The 17,062-nt window shown below is 32.0% G+C and overlaps 1 protein-coding gene across 2 annotated transcripts; it reads left to right on the top strand.

The window, feature by feature from the left end:
* The first annotated feature begins 4,646 nt into the window (after positions 1-4,646).
* Positions 4,647-16,861, top strand: LOC132721053 (uncharacterized). Of its 2 annotated transcripts, none has more exons than XM_060705303.1 (3): positions 4,647-4,824; positions 11,329-11,653; positions 15,317-16,861. In XM_060705303.1, the coding sequence occupies exons 2-3, from the start codon at positions 11,337-11,339 to the stop codon at positions 16,656-16,658; spliced, it is 1,659 nt and encodes a 552-aa protein (XP_060561286.1). In that variant the 5' UTR covers positions 4,647-4,824; positions 11,329-11,336; the 3' UTR covers positions 16,659-16,861. The 2 variants fall into 2 exon arrangements, with proteins under 2 accessions (XP_060561286.1, XP_060561285.1); XM_060705302.1 differs by having other exon boundaries at positions 11,326-11,653.
* The last annotated feature ends 201 nt before the right edge of the window (positions 16,862-17,062 follow it).

Here is a 17,062-nt window from a genome sequence, read left to right as displayed (position 1 = left end):
AAAGTGTAAAAATAAACAAAGGTCAATAATTAAAAAAGAGGGCCATGATGGCCCTGAGGTCGCTCACCTTATATGCCCTGGAGCGAGGCCAGTTTAAACCCCTGAGCTTTTATTTGAAAAAACTTGGAAGACACCCATTAGAAGATGTTTCATCATGTTAAGTTTTTACTACATACATATAATGAAAAACAATGACCTCCTCCTTGCCCCCCCCCGGGCCCATTTTAACACAAGGGCTTTTATTTGAACAAACTTGGTAGACACCCATAAGAAGATGTTTCATGCTAAACATCTAAGCTCTAGATCATTGTGTTTTTAATAGAAGATTTTTAAGTTTTTGCTATACACATACAGTTAAAAACAATGACATCCCTGGGGCGGGGCCAGTTTTGACCCCGGAGCTTTTATTTGAACAAACTTTGTAGACACTTACTAGAAGATGTTTAATGCTTAATATCTAAACTCTAGCTATTTGGGTTTTTTCAAAGAAGATTTTTAAGTTTTTGCTATACACATATAAGGAAAATCAATGACCCCCAAGGCGGGGCCAATTTTGACCCCAGGGCTTTTATTTGAACAAACTTTGTAGACATTCGCTAGAAGATGTTTCATGCTTAATATTTAAACTTGAGCTATTTGGGTTTTTTCAAAGAAGATTTTTTAAGTTTTTGCTATACACATATAAGGAAATTCAATGACCCCCGGGGCGGGGCCAATTTTGACCCCAGGGCTTTTATTTGAATAAACTTGGTAGACACCCATAAGAACATGTTTCTTGCTAAATATCTTAACTCTAGCTCTTTGAGTTCTTTAAAAGAAGATTTTTTAAGTTTTTACTATATATGCATATAGGGAAAATCACTGACCCCCTGGGGCGGGGCCAATTATGACCCCAGGGCTTTTATTTGAACAAACTTGGTAGACACCCATAAGAAGATGTTTCATGCTAAATATCTTAACTCTAGCTCTTTGAGTTCTTTAAAAGAAGATTTTTTAAGATTTTACTATATGCATATAGGGAAAATCAATGACCCCCTGGGGCGGAGCCAATTTTAACCCAAGGGCTTTTATTTGAACAAGCATAGTAGACACCCATTAGAAGATGTTTCATGCTTAACATCTAAGCTCTAGCACATTGGGTTTTTTAAAAGAAGATTTTTAAAGTTTTTACTATACACATATAGTTAAAAACAATGACACTCCTGGGGCGGGGCCAGTTTTGACCCAAGGGCTTTTATTTGAACAAACTTTGTAGACACTTACTAGAAGATGTTTTATGCTTAATATCTAAACTTTAGCTATTTAGGTGTTTTCAAGGAAGATTTTTAAGTTTTTGCTATACACATATAAGGAAAATCAATGACCCACAGGGCGGGACCAATTTTGACCCCGGGGCTTTTATTTGAACAAACTTTGTAGACACTCGCTAGAAGATGTTTCATGCTTAATATCTAAACTTTAGCTATTTGGGTTTTTTCAAAGAAGATTTTTTAAGTTTTTGCTATACACATATAAGGAAATTCAATGACCCCCGGGGCGGGGCCAATTTTGACCCCAGGGCTTTTATTTGAATAAACTTGGTAGACACCCATTAGAACATGTTTCTTGCTAAACATCTTAACTCTAGCTCTTTGAGTTCTTTAAAAGAAGATTTTTTAAGTTTTTACTATATACATATAGGGAAAATCAATGACCCCCTGGGCGGGGCCAATTTTGACCCCAGGGCTTTTATTTGAACAAACTTGGTAAACACTCATTAGAAGATTTTTCATGCTAAATATCTTAGCTCTAGCTCTTTTGGTTCTTTAAAAGAAGATTTTTTAAGTTTTTACTATATGCATATAGGGAAAATTAATGACCCCCTGGGGCGGGGCCAATTTTGACCCAAGGGCTTTTATTTGAACAAACTTGGTAGAAACTCATTAGAAGATGTTTCATTCCAAATATCTAAGCTCTAGCTCTTTGGGTTTTTTAAAAGAAGATATTTTAAGTTATTTCTTCCGGTTGCCATTGCAACCTAAGAGTTCTGCATGGAAGTAAATTCTTCGAACAATTTTTAAAGTTGACCACCAAAGGAACATTCCTGTGAAGTTTTGATGAAATTGGCTTACTGGTTTATGAGGAGATGTCAATTAAAGTAAAAGTTTACGGACGGACGGACGGACGACAGACGGACGGACGAAAAGCGATCACAAAAGCACACCCTGTCACTTTGTGACAGGTGAGCTAAAAATAGGCAAGGCAGAGTTACGGTTCTTGTGCACTGTACACCTACTGTACACCTACTCAATGTATCTACCTACAAAGTTTCATGTTGATACCTGTTGTTGTTCCAAAGTTGTGTCCCGGACAAGGAAAACAGACGGACGGACAGAGTGGCAACTATATGCATAATGTGGGGAGCAGAATAGAAAATATGTATACATATTTTGGTTCGGACAAATAGTCTGTGTAATATACAGATTCGCTATAGGTCAGGAAGTATTAGCCACTAGTTAGTCACCTGGCATAACCTCTCTGTAGTTATTATTATTATTGTTTCTACCTACCCATGCTGTCCAGTATCTATGTATCGGACATTGCAGTCTTCAAAATCCTCTTTTTTGTGTAGGAAGATATATTTATTTTATTGATATTTTATGTGTAGACCATCTTTTTTAATCTTTTTCTGCTAATGGCTTCAACAGGCCAAAGCTTATTTGCGGTAAAGCAAATTCCTTAAATTTCTGATTCAAACTTAATTATCACAGAGTTTGCATTACGAGAAGATCAAATCAGAATGATACAATAATGTATAGTAGAGTAGTGGTGCAACAAAAGTCAATTGCACAGTATATCTTATTGAAATAGCAAACAAGCACACACACAAACTTACACAGAAGCTGTAAAATTGCATAATTTTATTCAATACATTTTGTTTCTTTTTTCTGTTTTTAATTGACCACATCCTTTTATGGTAAAATGTTGTCTGTTGCATAGTATATTATATTTTCATTACTTTCATTTTAAAGTATAGGATAGGGGCATCCATGGCCAGGTGATGAAGGTCGTTGACTTTAAATTACCTTCTCTCATCGCTGTAGGTTCAAGCTGCACAAGCATCTTCGGATTATGTCATGGGAGAAAGCCATCCGACTAGCTTATGAAATATTGGTGGTTCTACTTAGATATCCGTGTGTGACTGACAAAACGTACAGAGGGGCACCCGAATTGTTATCGTTTATATTTCTTTAAAACTCATTCAATCGCTAAATGTACAAAATATAATTATGAAAATCTATAGGTACGTATGACGTTTAATTATATGCCTTTTCAATTTTCATAAATAAAGATTATGTTCCTATGTTTTGTGTGCATTTTGTTTTAAATTATTCGTCTTCGATTTTATTTATTTTAATGCTGTTCAAAACAGCTCTGACCTCGGTGATTCAATTTCAATTTTTTACTTGGATATGGCTTGTAGTATTATTTCAGTCTTGAATATCTTTACGATTAATCATGAAATATATGTAAAATAAAATAATTGTAAAATACTTTATGATGGCGTACGTCATTACGTTTGATGAATTCCTCTCACGTGTGGAATCTAGTAGCAAGGTCATGCCTCCATTAATGTGGAAAAGAACGCATATATGATCTAGAGAAAGTTGTACATTATAATCACTAAATACGTATGCATTTACCGTTCAAACTGATCGCCTGCACACTTTATGACGAGATTTCTGTGAAAGAAATTGTTCGGACCCGTTTTGAATATCCACTGAAATTATCTAGTTTGATTAAATTTCAATTTCAACTGATAACAAACACACGATACATATAAACAAAAGAAAACGATTTGAAACTAAAGAAATACGCGGATCCAGAGGACATGGACGGGTTAGGCATGACACCTCCCATGGGGTCTTGTCTTGACTTGTATACAGGAAACACTTGCAAGATATGGATATTAAGTAACGTTTTTAAAAAAGTGACAATCTCATAACGACTATTAAAAAATAAAAGTCAACGACCCTCTGCAAAATGCCTTATAACTCTGTATACGTACCTGTTTGCAATCTATACAAGGCTTGACACCTTCCAAATATTTAAATATCCTAGTATTCTCGAAAAATGAAACATATACACTAAGAAGAAAAATAATACATGCAAGATCTTATACAAAGTAGGTTAAAATTAAGCTATGCAAGTATGGAATAATATATACCTTTACATATTAAAGTATCATCTTTTCTATATGTTTTAAACAGAAATATGAAAAAAATACTTGATATACATAATATATATTATATATATTCATGAATCTGATGAATGCATGTGTCTGTCGATTTAAATATTTGTTGTTTATTTTTTATATGTGTGTACATATATGATGGTTAATTTACATTACTTAATTGTAGGCCAATTTGTAAATAATGTATGTATTTCTTAATATTTTACCTTGAAATCAACTGTATATTAAGAATATTATTATGATTATTATTAGAAATTGTATACTGCATCCGATAAAATAACTTTTGATGCTTAATTATAAACGAATTATTTTAAATAAAGCATAGGACTAATAAAAGCACGGTAGCTGCGCCGAGACCATTAAGGAATAAACACAGCTACACCAATGCAAAATTACCTTTATCGATAACGAAACAAGAAGTTTATTAATAGCAGGGAATTATGGGAATGTAGTAAAGTTAACACGAATTGAATTGTTAACAAAATCAGTATTCATGACAAATTGATTGGATTAGTGTAATACATGAAGAATGACGGTGTATAACGTATTTGGAGAAGACATTATAACAAGGATAAGATTAGTAGGCTAAGGTAAATTACATATCTATATTTAAATATAACCCTTTACGGTGACCTTCTAAATTTCAGAAATTTACTTGTCCTACTTTCCATTTTGAAACTGTTCATTATTAGAGATATTTAAAGTAGGGCAGTCATCAGTCGAACTTCATATAGAGAGCACATTACTGGTTAACTTTGGTCTAAGGAAAGAAATTGAGAAATTGACTAATGTTCTAGGGAAAAAAAATCACCTTAAATTCCCCTTTTTATAAATTAATTAGAAGTATTGACATGTGATGAATGGGGGGGGGACTTACACCCACTTTGTTTACATAATGACGTAATCATGTGCACACTTGAACAATAGAATAACAATAGAAAGCTTAGCACACAAATGTTTTAATCCCGCCAAAATAAAATGGATGCCTTATTAGATTGAAATAAAAAATGGCGCACTGTTTCTCCATAACAAAAGAAAACAAAACATATTTGTAGGGGTCACATAAATATGGTCTAAAGTACACAATAGAAAAATGTTACCATAAAGGATTAACTAATTCGGTCAAAATATACAAAGGAAAACTATAATCAAATTATTGGTTTAAACTATGAAAAGAAAATGAGGACAAAATATTATTAATAAGTCTAGACCAGCTGTGGTCAACTCATCTAATAAGCTACTTTAGTATCTAGTATTTCTTCTTCTTGATATTGTATTTTACTATCATCAGAAAAATGTAAAGTTTAATCAATTGTTTACATAATGACTTAAGAGTGTGTACTTTATAACAATAGAACAGGTAACACTCCAAAAAAGTCAATCTTATACATGTAAATGCAAAATTACATTTATTGTTTTCTTATAATATAATGAGGCCTGTTTTGTCATTTTTCCAAACATTGACATGTCATATTTTTGCACATGTTGACAAGAAACAAACCTATGCCACTTGTTTTGTTTATAATTCTCTTCATTAAAGTTACTACGCATCACATCCAAGGCCAGCAATTCAACCTCTCATTGAAGGCAAGTACTTTCTCTGCGGTTCATACAATGCTTGATCTAATTAATTTACTGTGTATTTCTAAAGCAGTAAATTTGATAAAACTTGATAGTCAGGTGGGATACATACAAAACAAGTTACCTTTTATTTAGAATTCATACCCAATTATTGTTTTCTTATAATATAATGATGCCTGTTTTGTCAATGGTTTCAACACCTACATGTATCTTTAGAACTCATTAGAGTAAAACAAAACAATAATTGTCAATGAATAATCCTTAATTAGAAAATAAACCTTTCTTTACCAGCTAGTAAATCTTGCTTTTATCATATTTATGGTTTAAACTCTTAACCAGACAATGTGGTTACCTGATAAAACAAACAATCCTTTAAGTATGTATGACCAGTATGACCCCAAATGTAACATATATTTCAACCAGGTAATAAATCCACAAAGGGACGCCTTTCTGTGTCGATGTTTCGGATCAGTTATGAACATTCATTTATTCAATGGAGAAATTTTAAATGATTTGATTTACCACTTTTAAGCGAGGATAGGCATTACAACCTAAAATTATATACATTGTACTGAAACTTTTTTTTTATTCACATTCTTATTTTTTATATTTTGATCTAGCAAAGATTAAACATTTTCTGCTGTTAATTGCCAGAACGAAGAAACCAATTAAATCTTCCATTTCAACACTGACGTGATAATGTCATCACCTTGGAATTTGTATAGCAATGAACCGTCAGATTTGTAACATCTGTGAAATTGATGTCAGCGCCAAGATAAACATTGGTCCTTTTTATGACTTGATAACAGAAAGAAACAATAATTGAAAGTTTTAATTTCATGTCAATAATTAAGTAAGCCCTTTGTATACAGGTGTGTCCCTAAATTACTCACTTCTTGTCCACCATTAAAAACGAGTTCTTCCTTATAGTTGCCACAGTATAACTTTTTTCCTGACATGCTTGAAGTGGTAATATGGATTTTACTTAATATTCAAAAATATCATCAGAGCAAAAACAGCTATTTGGTGATAGATTTTTATGTCACGTTTTCACATACCCTTGACTAGATTTCTCTCTCCAGATAGCTTTTTTTGCATTTCAACTATATACACCCAGGTGCCACATGGATTAGTTGGACGATTTAAGAAAAGGATATACATAAATTTATAAACAAAATAAAACAAAGATCTAATAATACAGTTTAATTTATTTATTACAGACTGCATTTACAAAAAGAAATATTTAAAATAAAACGCATTTGGCATATGTTAAAAAATGTTCCAATCATAATGTACCACACTAACATTTGTCCTTTTGTCTTTCCAAAATATGAATAAATAATATAAACTTTCACATGTCTTTAATAATTTGTTCATTTATTGATAAAATGTCAGTATTTATTACTACTAGTTGCTTTTTCACTATCATCATCATCATCATCATCATCATCATCAAATGTTTCTTCAAGTTCTGGTAATGGGTACTTGTCCATAACACGCTCTAACATAAATTTTCTTTTTTTAACAGCATACTGTATAGCTTCATCATTTTCGAAAACATCTTCCTCTCTCAATCTTTTTACAGTTCCCATGATCTTTTTATGTGTAGGATTGCGCTGAAGTGCATACATTTTTCCAATAAAATCCAAATAAACTTCTCTGAATGCTTTATGATACACGGAGCGTAATTTTTCAAAAGCTTTATTTCTTATTTCTTCAAGAGAGATATCAGGGTCTTCATTACGCGTTTTACTGGCTGTTTCATTTAAAACGTCATCTCCTTGTTCATATGTGAGCTCTGTAAAATACTTCCATATGTCAATATGTTTGTTCTTGTTAACATCATCATATTGTTTGCCATTGTCATTCCCTATAGTAAAAGATTCATCGTCATTATCTTGTTCACTGTCATCGTATTCTTCGTAATGATGAGATTTGGATCTATTAGGTCTCAACCGATCGAAAATGTTTCTATATAGATAAGGTTTACGATTTGGTTCCTCATCTGATGTATTTCCATCGCTGATATTATTTTCAGACATACTGTTCTTATGTTTGAGATGCGAATGCCTATTTAAATTGTACTTTTTATTGAATTTTTTATAACACAAAAGACATGTGAATACCATTATTTTAAGCGATCAAATGGCAAAATTAATGCCAATTCTCCTTTTTATACTCCCAACTAATTTATTTCGTTTCTCATTTTCTCGTTTTGCTTGCTAAGTGGCTCAATTGGGTGTTCATTAACTCATTTTGCTTGCTCAGTCGCTCATTTTATTTGCTCATTTGCTTATTTTGCTGGCTCATTTGCTCATTTTGTTGCTCTTTTGCTCATTTGGTTGCTCATTTGCTCATTTCACTTGCTCATTTGGTTGCTCATTTGCTCATTTCACTTGCTCATTTGCTCATTTAGTTGCTCATTTGCTCATTTTACTTGCTCATTTGCTCATTTGGTTGCTCATTTGCTCATTTTACTTGCACATTTGCTCATTTGCTCATTTGGTCGCTCATTTGCTCATTTTGCTTGCTAATTTGCTCATTTGGTTGCTCTTTTGCTCATTTTGGTTGCTCATTTGCTCATTTCACTTGCTCATATGCTCATTTGGTTGCTCTTTTGCTCATTTTGGTTGCTCATTTGCTCTTTTGGTTGCTCATTTGCTCATTTTGGTTGCTCATTTGCTCATTTGGTTGCTCATTTGCTCATTTTGGTTGCTCATTTGCTCATTTGGTTGCACATTTGCTCATTTTGTTTGCTAATTTGCTCATTTGGTTGCTCATTTGCTCATTGCACTTGCTCATTTGCTCATTTGGTTGTTCATCTGCTCATTTCATTTGCTCATTTGCTCATTCGGTTGCTCATTTGCTCATTTTACTTGCTCATTTGCTCATTTTGGTTGCTCATTTGCTCATTTTACTTGCTCATTTGCTCTTTTTGGTTGCTCATTTGCTCATTTACCTGCTCATTTAACTTGCTCGTTTGCTCATTTGGTTGCTCATTTGCTCGTTTGTTTCCTCATTGGCTCATTTTACTTGCTCATTTGGTTTCTCATTTGCTCGTTTTGGGTGCTCATTTGATTGCTCATTTACTCATTTTTCCTTGCTCAGTCGCTCATTTTAGTTGCTCATATGCTCATTTTGGTTGCTCATTTGCTCTTTTTGGAGTGTTACCTGTTCTATTGTTATAAAGTACACACTCTTAAGTCATTATGTAAACAATTGATTAAACTTTACATTTTTCTGATGATAGTAAAATACAATATCAAGAAGAAGAAATACTAGATACTAAAGTAGCTTATTAGATGAGTTGACCACAGCTGGTCTAGACTTATTAATAATATTTTGTCCTAATTTTCTTTTCATACTTTAAACCAATAATTTGATTATAGTTTTCCTTTGTATATTTTGACCGAATTAGTTAATCCTTTATGGTAACATTTTTCTATTGTGTACTTTAGAACATATTTATGTGACCCCTATAAATATGTTTCGTTTTCTTTTGTTATGGAGAAACAGTGCGCCATTATTTTATTTCAATCTAATAAGGCATCCATTTTATTTTGGCGGGATTAAAACATTTGTGTGCTAAGCTTTCTATTGTTATTCGTGACACAAATGTGTGTCACCCATTCTATTGTTTTGAGTGACACACATGTGTCACCCATTATATTGTTCAAGTGTGCACATGATTACGTCATTATGTAAACAAAGTGGGTGTAAGCCCCCCCCCCCCCATTCACCAGACATGCTGAAGAATTATTGAAGACATACTTGTTTAGAATTTGTCACATGTGAACGGTGGGTAGCCAGGCCATTAACAAGTTACCCACCAACATTCTCCCCCACCCCACCCCAACATTTTACAACCCCAAAAATATCAATATAAATGAAATCATTTTAAAACACAAGGGAGACTTGTGAAACCCTTTACCGATGATTGATATTATTTTCAATATGACCGGCTACTTTTCTATTTTTCTTACTGTCACACAATTTTATGTCTTTTCTTAAATTTCTCTCTGAGTATATTAAACATTTTAAAAAGTAGTTTAGATTGTAGTCTACAAAATATTAGTAGAGAGTTTCACTTTAAAACAATAAGTGAGTAGGGGCAAAGCTAGACAGCACCTATAATAAAGACAAACTCTAAACTGATCGATGATGGCATTCAATCTATTTTTTGGAATGTACCCAATTCCATAATTTACTATTGAGCATAAATATCCACACGTCGTTTAAAATTCTAATACTTTAACATCCTTCTTAACACGTTAATAGGATCATGTGACCCATATCCCATTACTCTTATTATATATACTGTCATACGCTAGGCAGTTTTCCCCTTAAATGTAACATCTTGTATAGCTTCGTCAATCGTGTAGATACTGTAAGATTTCAAAATGATATTTTCAGAGTAACAATTTTCTACCGACTGTTTGCCAAGAGTCAATTATTTGCTTGTGTTTAAAATATTGTATCCAATCCCATCAAATAAATCAAATGTTATTTTGCCCAGAGGATCTTACATGATAGAAGCACGAGTAACCTAATACAGCAATTTCATTGATAAAATAGTTGTACAGTATGGTGGCTGATTTGTGCCATTTTGTGTCTTCGCCCCGCCCAGCGAAAAGTCGAGAATTAACACGTGAGTGTTGAAAACACACTAATGAGCGGGATGCAGGGCGAAAACTCGAGATTAATTTGTAATACGGAGGGGCGGGCTGCAAAGAGAAATATTTATTGATATAGGGCGCTGATTTGCGTGCTGTTCGCGCCACGCCATACTATTAAAAAGTTCGACTTTTCACTAGTTTTCGCTCCGCGCAATCACCGTTTTAGTAGTTAAAATCTTTTTTTGCTCCACGCCAAAGCCAATTAGCGTTTTTTCACCCTGTGACCCCGCCAAGCGAAAAGTCAAATTAACAAGTTAAAATTGCGGAGGAGCTGAGCGAAAACACGCTAATTTTCGGGGTCGAATTGACGCAAACATATATTTTCAAATTTTCGAAAAAGTTATTGCGTCACGGGCAACGTACTTAATAAGTTACAGAGAGTGTTTCAATATTCCCTGTGTTACACTTTGCTCCCCGAAAAATATAACATTTAAATATCACAGATGAATTTAAATTGGATCGCTGATTATCCGTACAAAAAAAGATATATTAAGTTACATTGTGTCCATCAAAGCCTATAGGGTCAGTAAATAGGTTAAAAATCAAGGTAAATTGTCATTTCCAAAAAATGTGTTAAAAATAATCAATAATCAACGCAACAATAGGAAATTGTTATAAATGTAGTTTTAATTGTATCAGTAACGTTCATGCAATAGGACAGTCATTTCATAATTTAAGTTGTATTTTTTTTAAATATTTCTATATTTAACTATGCTTTTTTACTTAAAAAATAACACCTAAATACTAGTAATATGTTACAATTTCATATAATAATTGCAAGTGGTTAAACGTAAAATTTAATGATTATTTAAACGTATAAATGTTATTTTATAGCAGCTGGTACGATGGCTGAAGTAGACGGTCGTTCAACTTTAACTGACATTGACATTGTTTGTACCCCTTGTTTTGAGGATGATATTCGAGAACAAGCTGTGAAATATTGTCCTGAATGCCAGGAGTTTTTGTGTACAGGATGCACTCGACACCATGGAAGACAGAGGATGAGTCGTTCTCATAAGCTTGTAGACAAGAACGAAGCAAAACAAGGGCCGCATTTTGCCGTGCAAGCAAAATGTTTATATCACCCAGATCGTGAGATAGAGATGTATTGTGAGGAACATGACATGGTTTATTGTTTAAAGTGTATTGCTACACACCATAGGTTTGTATTTATTTTAGATTTATTTCTCAGTGTTAAGTATCTTTACAGTTACTCTTTTCAAAAATTACCTGTATAATTTGTAATAAATCTTTTTGGTAATAATAACATTGATATAATTGAGACAATGTGAGTATGTAGTAAAAGTCCAGGATCTGATGGCTTAACCGTCAAGTTTTATAAGACATTTTGGAATAGCATCACAAAATATTTTCTTGATTCGATTAATTACTCTTTTCAAATGTCAAACTCTTCAAAGACAAGGAAGTATAACCCTTATACCAAAGCCAGAAAAAGATCTTACAGATATATCAAACTGGAGACCAATAAGTTTACTTAACGTGGATTATAAATTAGCAACAAAAACTGTTTCTAATCGCATCAAAAAAGTTTTGCCAACTATAATTAGTTTCAATCAAACAGGTTTCATGAAAAACCGTTACATTGGTGAAAACGTAAGGATGATTTTTGAAATAATTGAATATCTTCAAAAAGAAAACAAACCAGGTTTATTATTCTTTGCCGATTATGAAAAAGCATTTGATAGTTTAAATCATCAGTTCATCTTTCATACTCTTCAAAAGTTCAATTTTAGTAAAGATTTTAAACAATGGGTCAAACTTTTTTACACTGATATTTCAAGTATTATTGTTAATAATGGTCATTTCTCAGAACCTTTTACCAAAGAAAGGGGTGTTCGACAAGGATGTCCTTTATCAACATCATTATTCATCGTATGTTTAGAAATTTTATCCAATTACATAGAAAAAGATAGTGAAATAAAAGGAATAAAAGTTGAGGACAAAGATTTATAAAACAATCCTTCTTTGCAGATGATGCAACTTTCGTAAACGATGGTTCAGTTAAGTCTTTCGAAAAACTTGTCTATGTGATAACAGGATTTAGTAAAATTTCCGGTTTAAACCTTAATTCAAAGAAATCAACAATATTACGAACCGGGTCATTCAAAGATACTAATAGAATATTGTAAAAATATATCATTTAAGTGGACATCTGATTCAGCAAAACATTAGGCTTTTTATTTTCGTCAGATTACAAGAATAATACAAACATGAATTTAGAACCTAAACTTCAAGATTTTTTCAATTGCTTAAAGCAGTGGCAACACAGAAAGCTTACGTTAATGGGAAAAGTAATAGTGATAAAAACTTTTGCATTGCCAAAATTAATATATCCTTTTTCAGTTTTAGCAAACCCATCCAATGATAAGATGAAAAAATAACTAAAGCGATGTTTCACTTCCTATGGGCAGGAAAACCAGAAAAAATAAAACGCAAAACTTTAAAACTTAATATAAAAAATGGTGGACTAAAAATGATAGACATTACATATTATCTTAATGCAGTAAAAGCAAGCTAGGTAAAAAGGTATATAAACAAAGATTTTATCTTCCAATGTCATCTTTCAAAAAATGATATCAATAATTTATATCCACATAATTCGTTCATGAATGATGTTCTTTCGTCTTGGTTTCACATTCAGCATGAGAATAATAAAAACAAAGATAATGTTAAAGACATTGTATGGAATAATTCTAGCATTAAAATTGACAACAAACTGGTTTATTATAAAACATGGCATGATAAAGGCATACTTTATGTAGAACATCTTTATGATTATAGGAGAAAAGCCTTTTATAAAAATGTTGATTTTAAAAACATTTACGGAATAGAAAATGCTGATTATTTAAGATACTTTATGCTAATAAACAATATATCAAAACAATACCTTGAGAAACTAAAACATAACACAACATATATGGAAGTACAAGATACGCTTCTCAATAAAATTCAAAAATCCAAAACAATAAATAAACTTTTATATAATTGAAAATGATGAGAAGGTAAAAAATAAAAATGAAGAGCAATGGGAAAAAGAAATAGATATAGAATTGAAATGGAATAAGATATATACTATACCACTACAATGTACTATAGATGTGACATTAAGAAATTTTCAGTATAAGTTTATCCATAGACTTACTGCAACAAACACTATGCTTTTCAAATATAATCTATGCAATTCAAATTTGTGTGATTTTTGCTGCAGTAGTTTAGAAACACTTCATCATCTATTTTGGGAATGTAATATTGTGCAAAATTTATGGTCAAACTTGCATTCTTTTCTCTTGTCCGTTAATCTTCATTTTTCATACAGTAACGAAACAGTGTTTTTTTGGAGAGCTTACAACCAATATAAATAGTAATGTAGTAAATTATATCATTATTCTAATGAAATATTACATTTTAAAAATGAAATATCAAAGAAGTAAGCCCGCTTTGGGGGAATTGTGTTTTACACAATTTGTGGCAAAATTCTTAGAACCCAACCTTTGATAATTTTTCGGGATATGTGTGTATATAATTTTATATACCTTTTTCAGAAATGTTTGCTTGCTTTGTATACAATTTTATGTTATATTATAACTTTCATATCAGCATTGTTTTATATGTTTATATGTCATTTATTATTAAATGGCCATTTCACAATTTTTATGTTAGTTTGATAACTTTCATATCAACATTGTATTATATGTTTTTCCGTCATTTATTATTTAATGGCCATTTCAATTTCAAAGTGTAGTTGTTATTCTTGAAAATTATCAAACAGAGAAAACTTCTTCAGGCAAAGATACAACAAATTGAAATGTTGACATAAATAGTAATGTAGTAAATTATATCATTATTCTAATGAAATATTACATTTTAAAAATGAAATATCAAAGAAGTAAGCCCGCTTTTGATATTTTTAAAAACTTTTTGCTGTTAAGGATACAGATTGAAGAAGCAATTGCATTGTCAAATGATAAAATTAAATCGTACAAACAAAAAATGGAGTAAACTTTCTAACACTTTAACAAACAATACTTAAGACCAAAACAATAATATTATGTAAATTAAACCATAAAACGTATAAAATTTAATGAAACTGATTCACTAGTCTCTTTTTCCCCCTTTCTTTTGTGTGTGTGTGTGTGTGTGTGTGTGTGTGTGTGTGTGTGTGTGCGTGTGATTTTGTTTAGTGTAAGAATGATAGTTTTTTAAGTAGATTTATTCTTTTTCTTTCTTTATTTTTTGAAAGTTTGTTTTTTCATTTTTTTTTCTTTGTGGAGTTTCTGTCGTATCAACCTCATGAATGTTTGGTTAATGAATGTGTATTAAATGAGATGGATATGTTTTATATTTAGTTACAAATGTTGTATGTAAATGTGAATGATAGTACTTATATGTTTTTTGAAATATGAAATAAATGAAAAAAAATATATTCTGGAAAACGGGTGACATAAAAAGGACTGGAATCGAAAACAGTAAATTTCGGAGGGAAAGATATATGTGTTGTAAATCAGTATTTTTTTACAATAATTAACTTGAAAGAAAGTGTCTTTTAATTATCTTGAAACATTAAAAAAGATAAGATTATTAAATATGTCCTAAGTTATCTAAACTGTTTATGCGATAACATCTTTCAAGATAATTGTAGTGATGAGCATGATACTAGTAATTGGACATTGTAACACAACAAGATCACCTCTATAAATGTATGTAGATGATAATTAAAGTAGAATGATCATAAAAATAATAGGGATACTGAAATGGTCTTATTATATAATCACTTTATCTGAAAGTTAAACTTTATTGTTTCCAGGTCCTGTAAGGGAGTGACAGGTTTAGACGACTTATCAGTTTCTGCTGATCAGAAAAGAGAAACAGAACGTTTAAAGGCTGACATTATGAACATCCGAGAACGTTTAGAAAATACTGACAAGAAAACGAAAACAAATCTGAAAAGCATTGAGGAACAAAGAAATGACGTCATTTTGCAAATAGAAGGACTTGCGCGAGGTTTGGTAGAACATATCCAGAAGTTGGAGCGTGAAGCTTTGGAAGGCCTCGATGCGGAATATTTTTTGGTCAAAGGAGAACTAGAGAAAAATGTGTCTAAGTTAAGTAAAGCTATAGAAGAGATTGAACAGGTGAGAAGTCAGCTACAAGACGTGGACAGTCTGGATAAAATACAACAGTTTGTTAAGACAAAACTGACACAACAAAATGTAAATGATGCAGTGAAAGTATTTGAAAAAAATGAAGCTAAAGGCAGTCAATCATTGTATTTGAAAGAAAATACAGAATTAAAGTCCTCAGTCAGTTCATCAACATATTTAGGGTCTGTACAAAAGATAACAGAAAGCAAAAGACTGCCGAAATCAAGGACGTATAAAGTACGTTCACAAAAGGAGGAAAATATCCGCATGAAAAACGACAAGGCCAACCCCTTCATTTGTGATATATGTCAGCTTCCAGACGGTACAATCATATTGGCTGATAACAATAATAAGAGGATAAAGAGGCTTGATGTGAATTATAACATCAAAGATTGTTTGGATCTAGAAACAAGGCCTAGAGGTATCTCTTGTACTGGTAATACTGAGATAGCTGTGAAATTGTACAACAGCAAAGTTAGCTTTATATCAGTAAGGAGCTCATTATCTAAAGTGAGAGATATATCTGTTGCAGATGAAGGTTACTGGGGAATGACATATTGTGCTGGAGAGTTATGGATATCTGCTAAGACTGTAAATATATACAGTATGGCTGGTACAATTTTAAATTCTATCGGTAGTGATGTCAATGGACAACACATATTTACATCTATAGATCAAATGACCGTCAGCGGAGAAAATGTTTTAGTAACAGATAACAGTGATGGAGCTGTCTGTCTGAACAGAGATGGTACTATAAAAAGTGAACTGAGAGATAAAAGGCTTGCTGACACACGTGGCGTATGTGTATCCAATGATGGGACTGTGTTTATTTCTGGGTACAGCTCACACAACATCATGATGTTTAATAGCGAAGGAAAATGCCTTGGAGAATTAGTTACTAAAGATTCCGGGCTCATTAATCCATTATCATTATTGTTCGATGACAAGAGAAACTGTTTAGTTGTTGCATGCTATCCTGACAAAATCATTGTTTATAATATTTGACATTGTAAATTATAGTATGTGTCTTGTTGTTATGTTACACATACATTTTAAATGCAACATTCGGAGAGTATGAGTTACAGTATTATGATCAAACATATAATATTCAACGGTCAACCTTTATATACATATACTTTTCCTGTTAATGTATGATGATAACTCGATACTAAATGTGTTAAATTACTGATATTCAATCAATAAAATTGTACAGCTTGGTTATGCTGTCAATATGTTGGTTTTGTAGTCCATTTTATGTTATTTATGTATAGGTTATGACGACATGGACCGTGTGTTTCTTTACATACATTTATATAAAAAGCATGGTAGATTGACAGTGTGTCCACAGGCCTTTTGTTCAATAAGTAGAGGATATTCATTTTTTGTCTATAAATACATAAACATGTTAT

Source organism: Ruditapes philippinarum, unplaced genomic scaffold (assembly GCF_026571515.1).
Source record: "Ruditapes philippinarum isolate M1 unplaced genomic scaffold, ASM2657151v2 ctg1846_1_1_1_1, whole genome shotgun sequence".
Taxonomy (NCBI): Eukaryota; Metazoa; Mollusca; class Bivalvia; order Venerida; family Veneridae; genus Ruditapes; species Ruditapes philippinarum.
The sequence above is the reverse complement of the archived record's forward strand: the minus strand, read 5'-3'. Positions and strand labels throughout refer to the sequence as shown.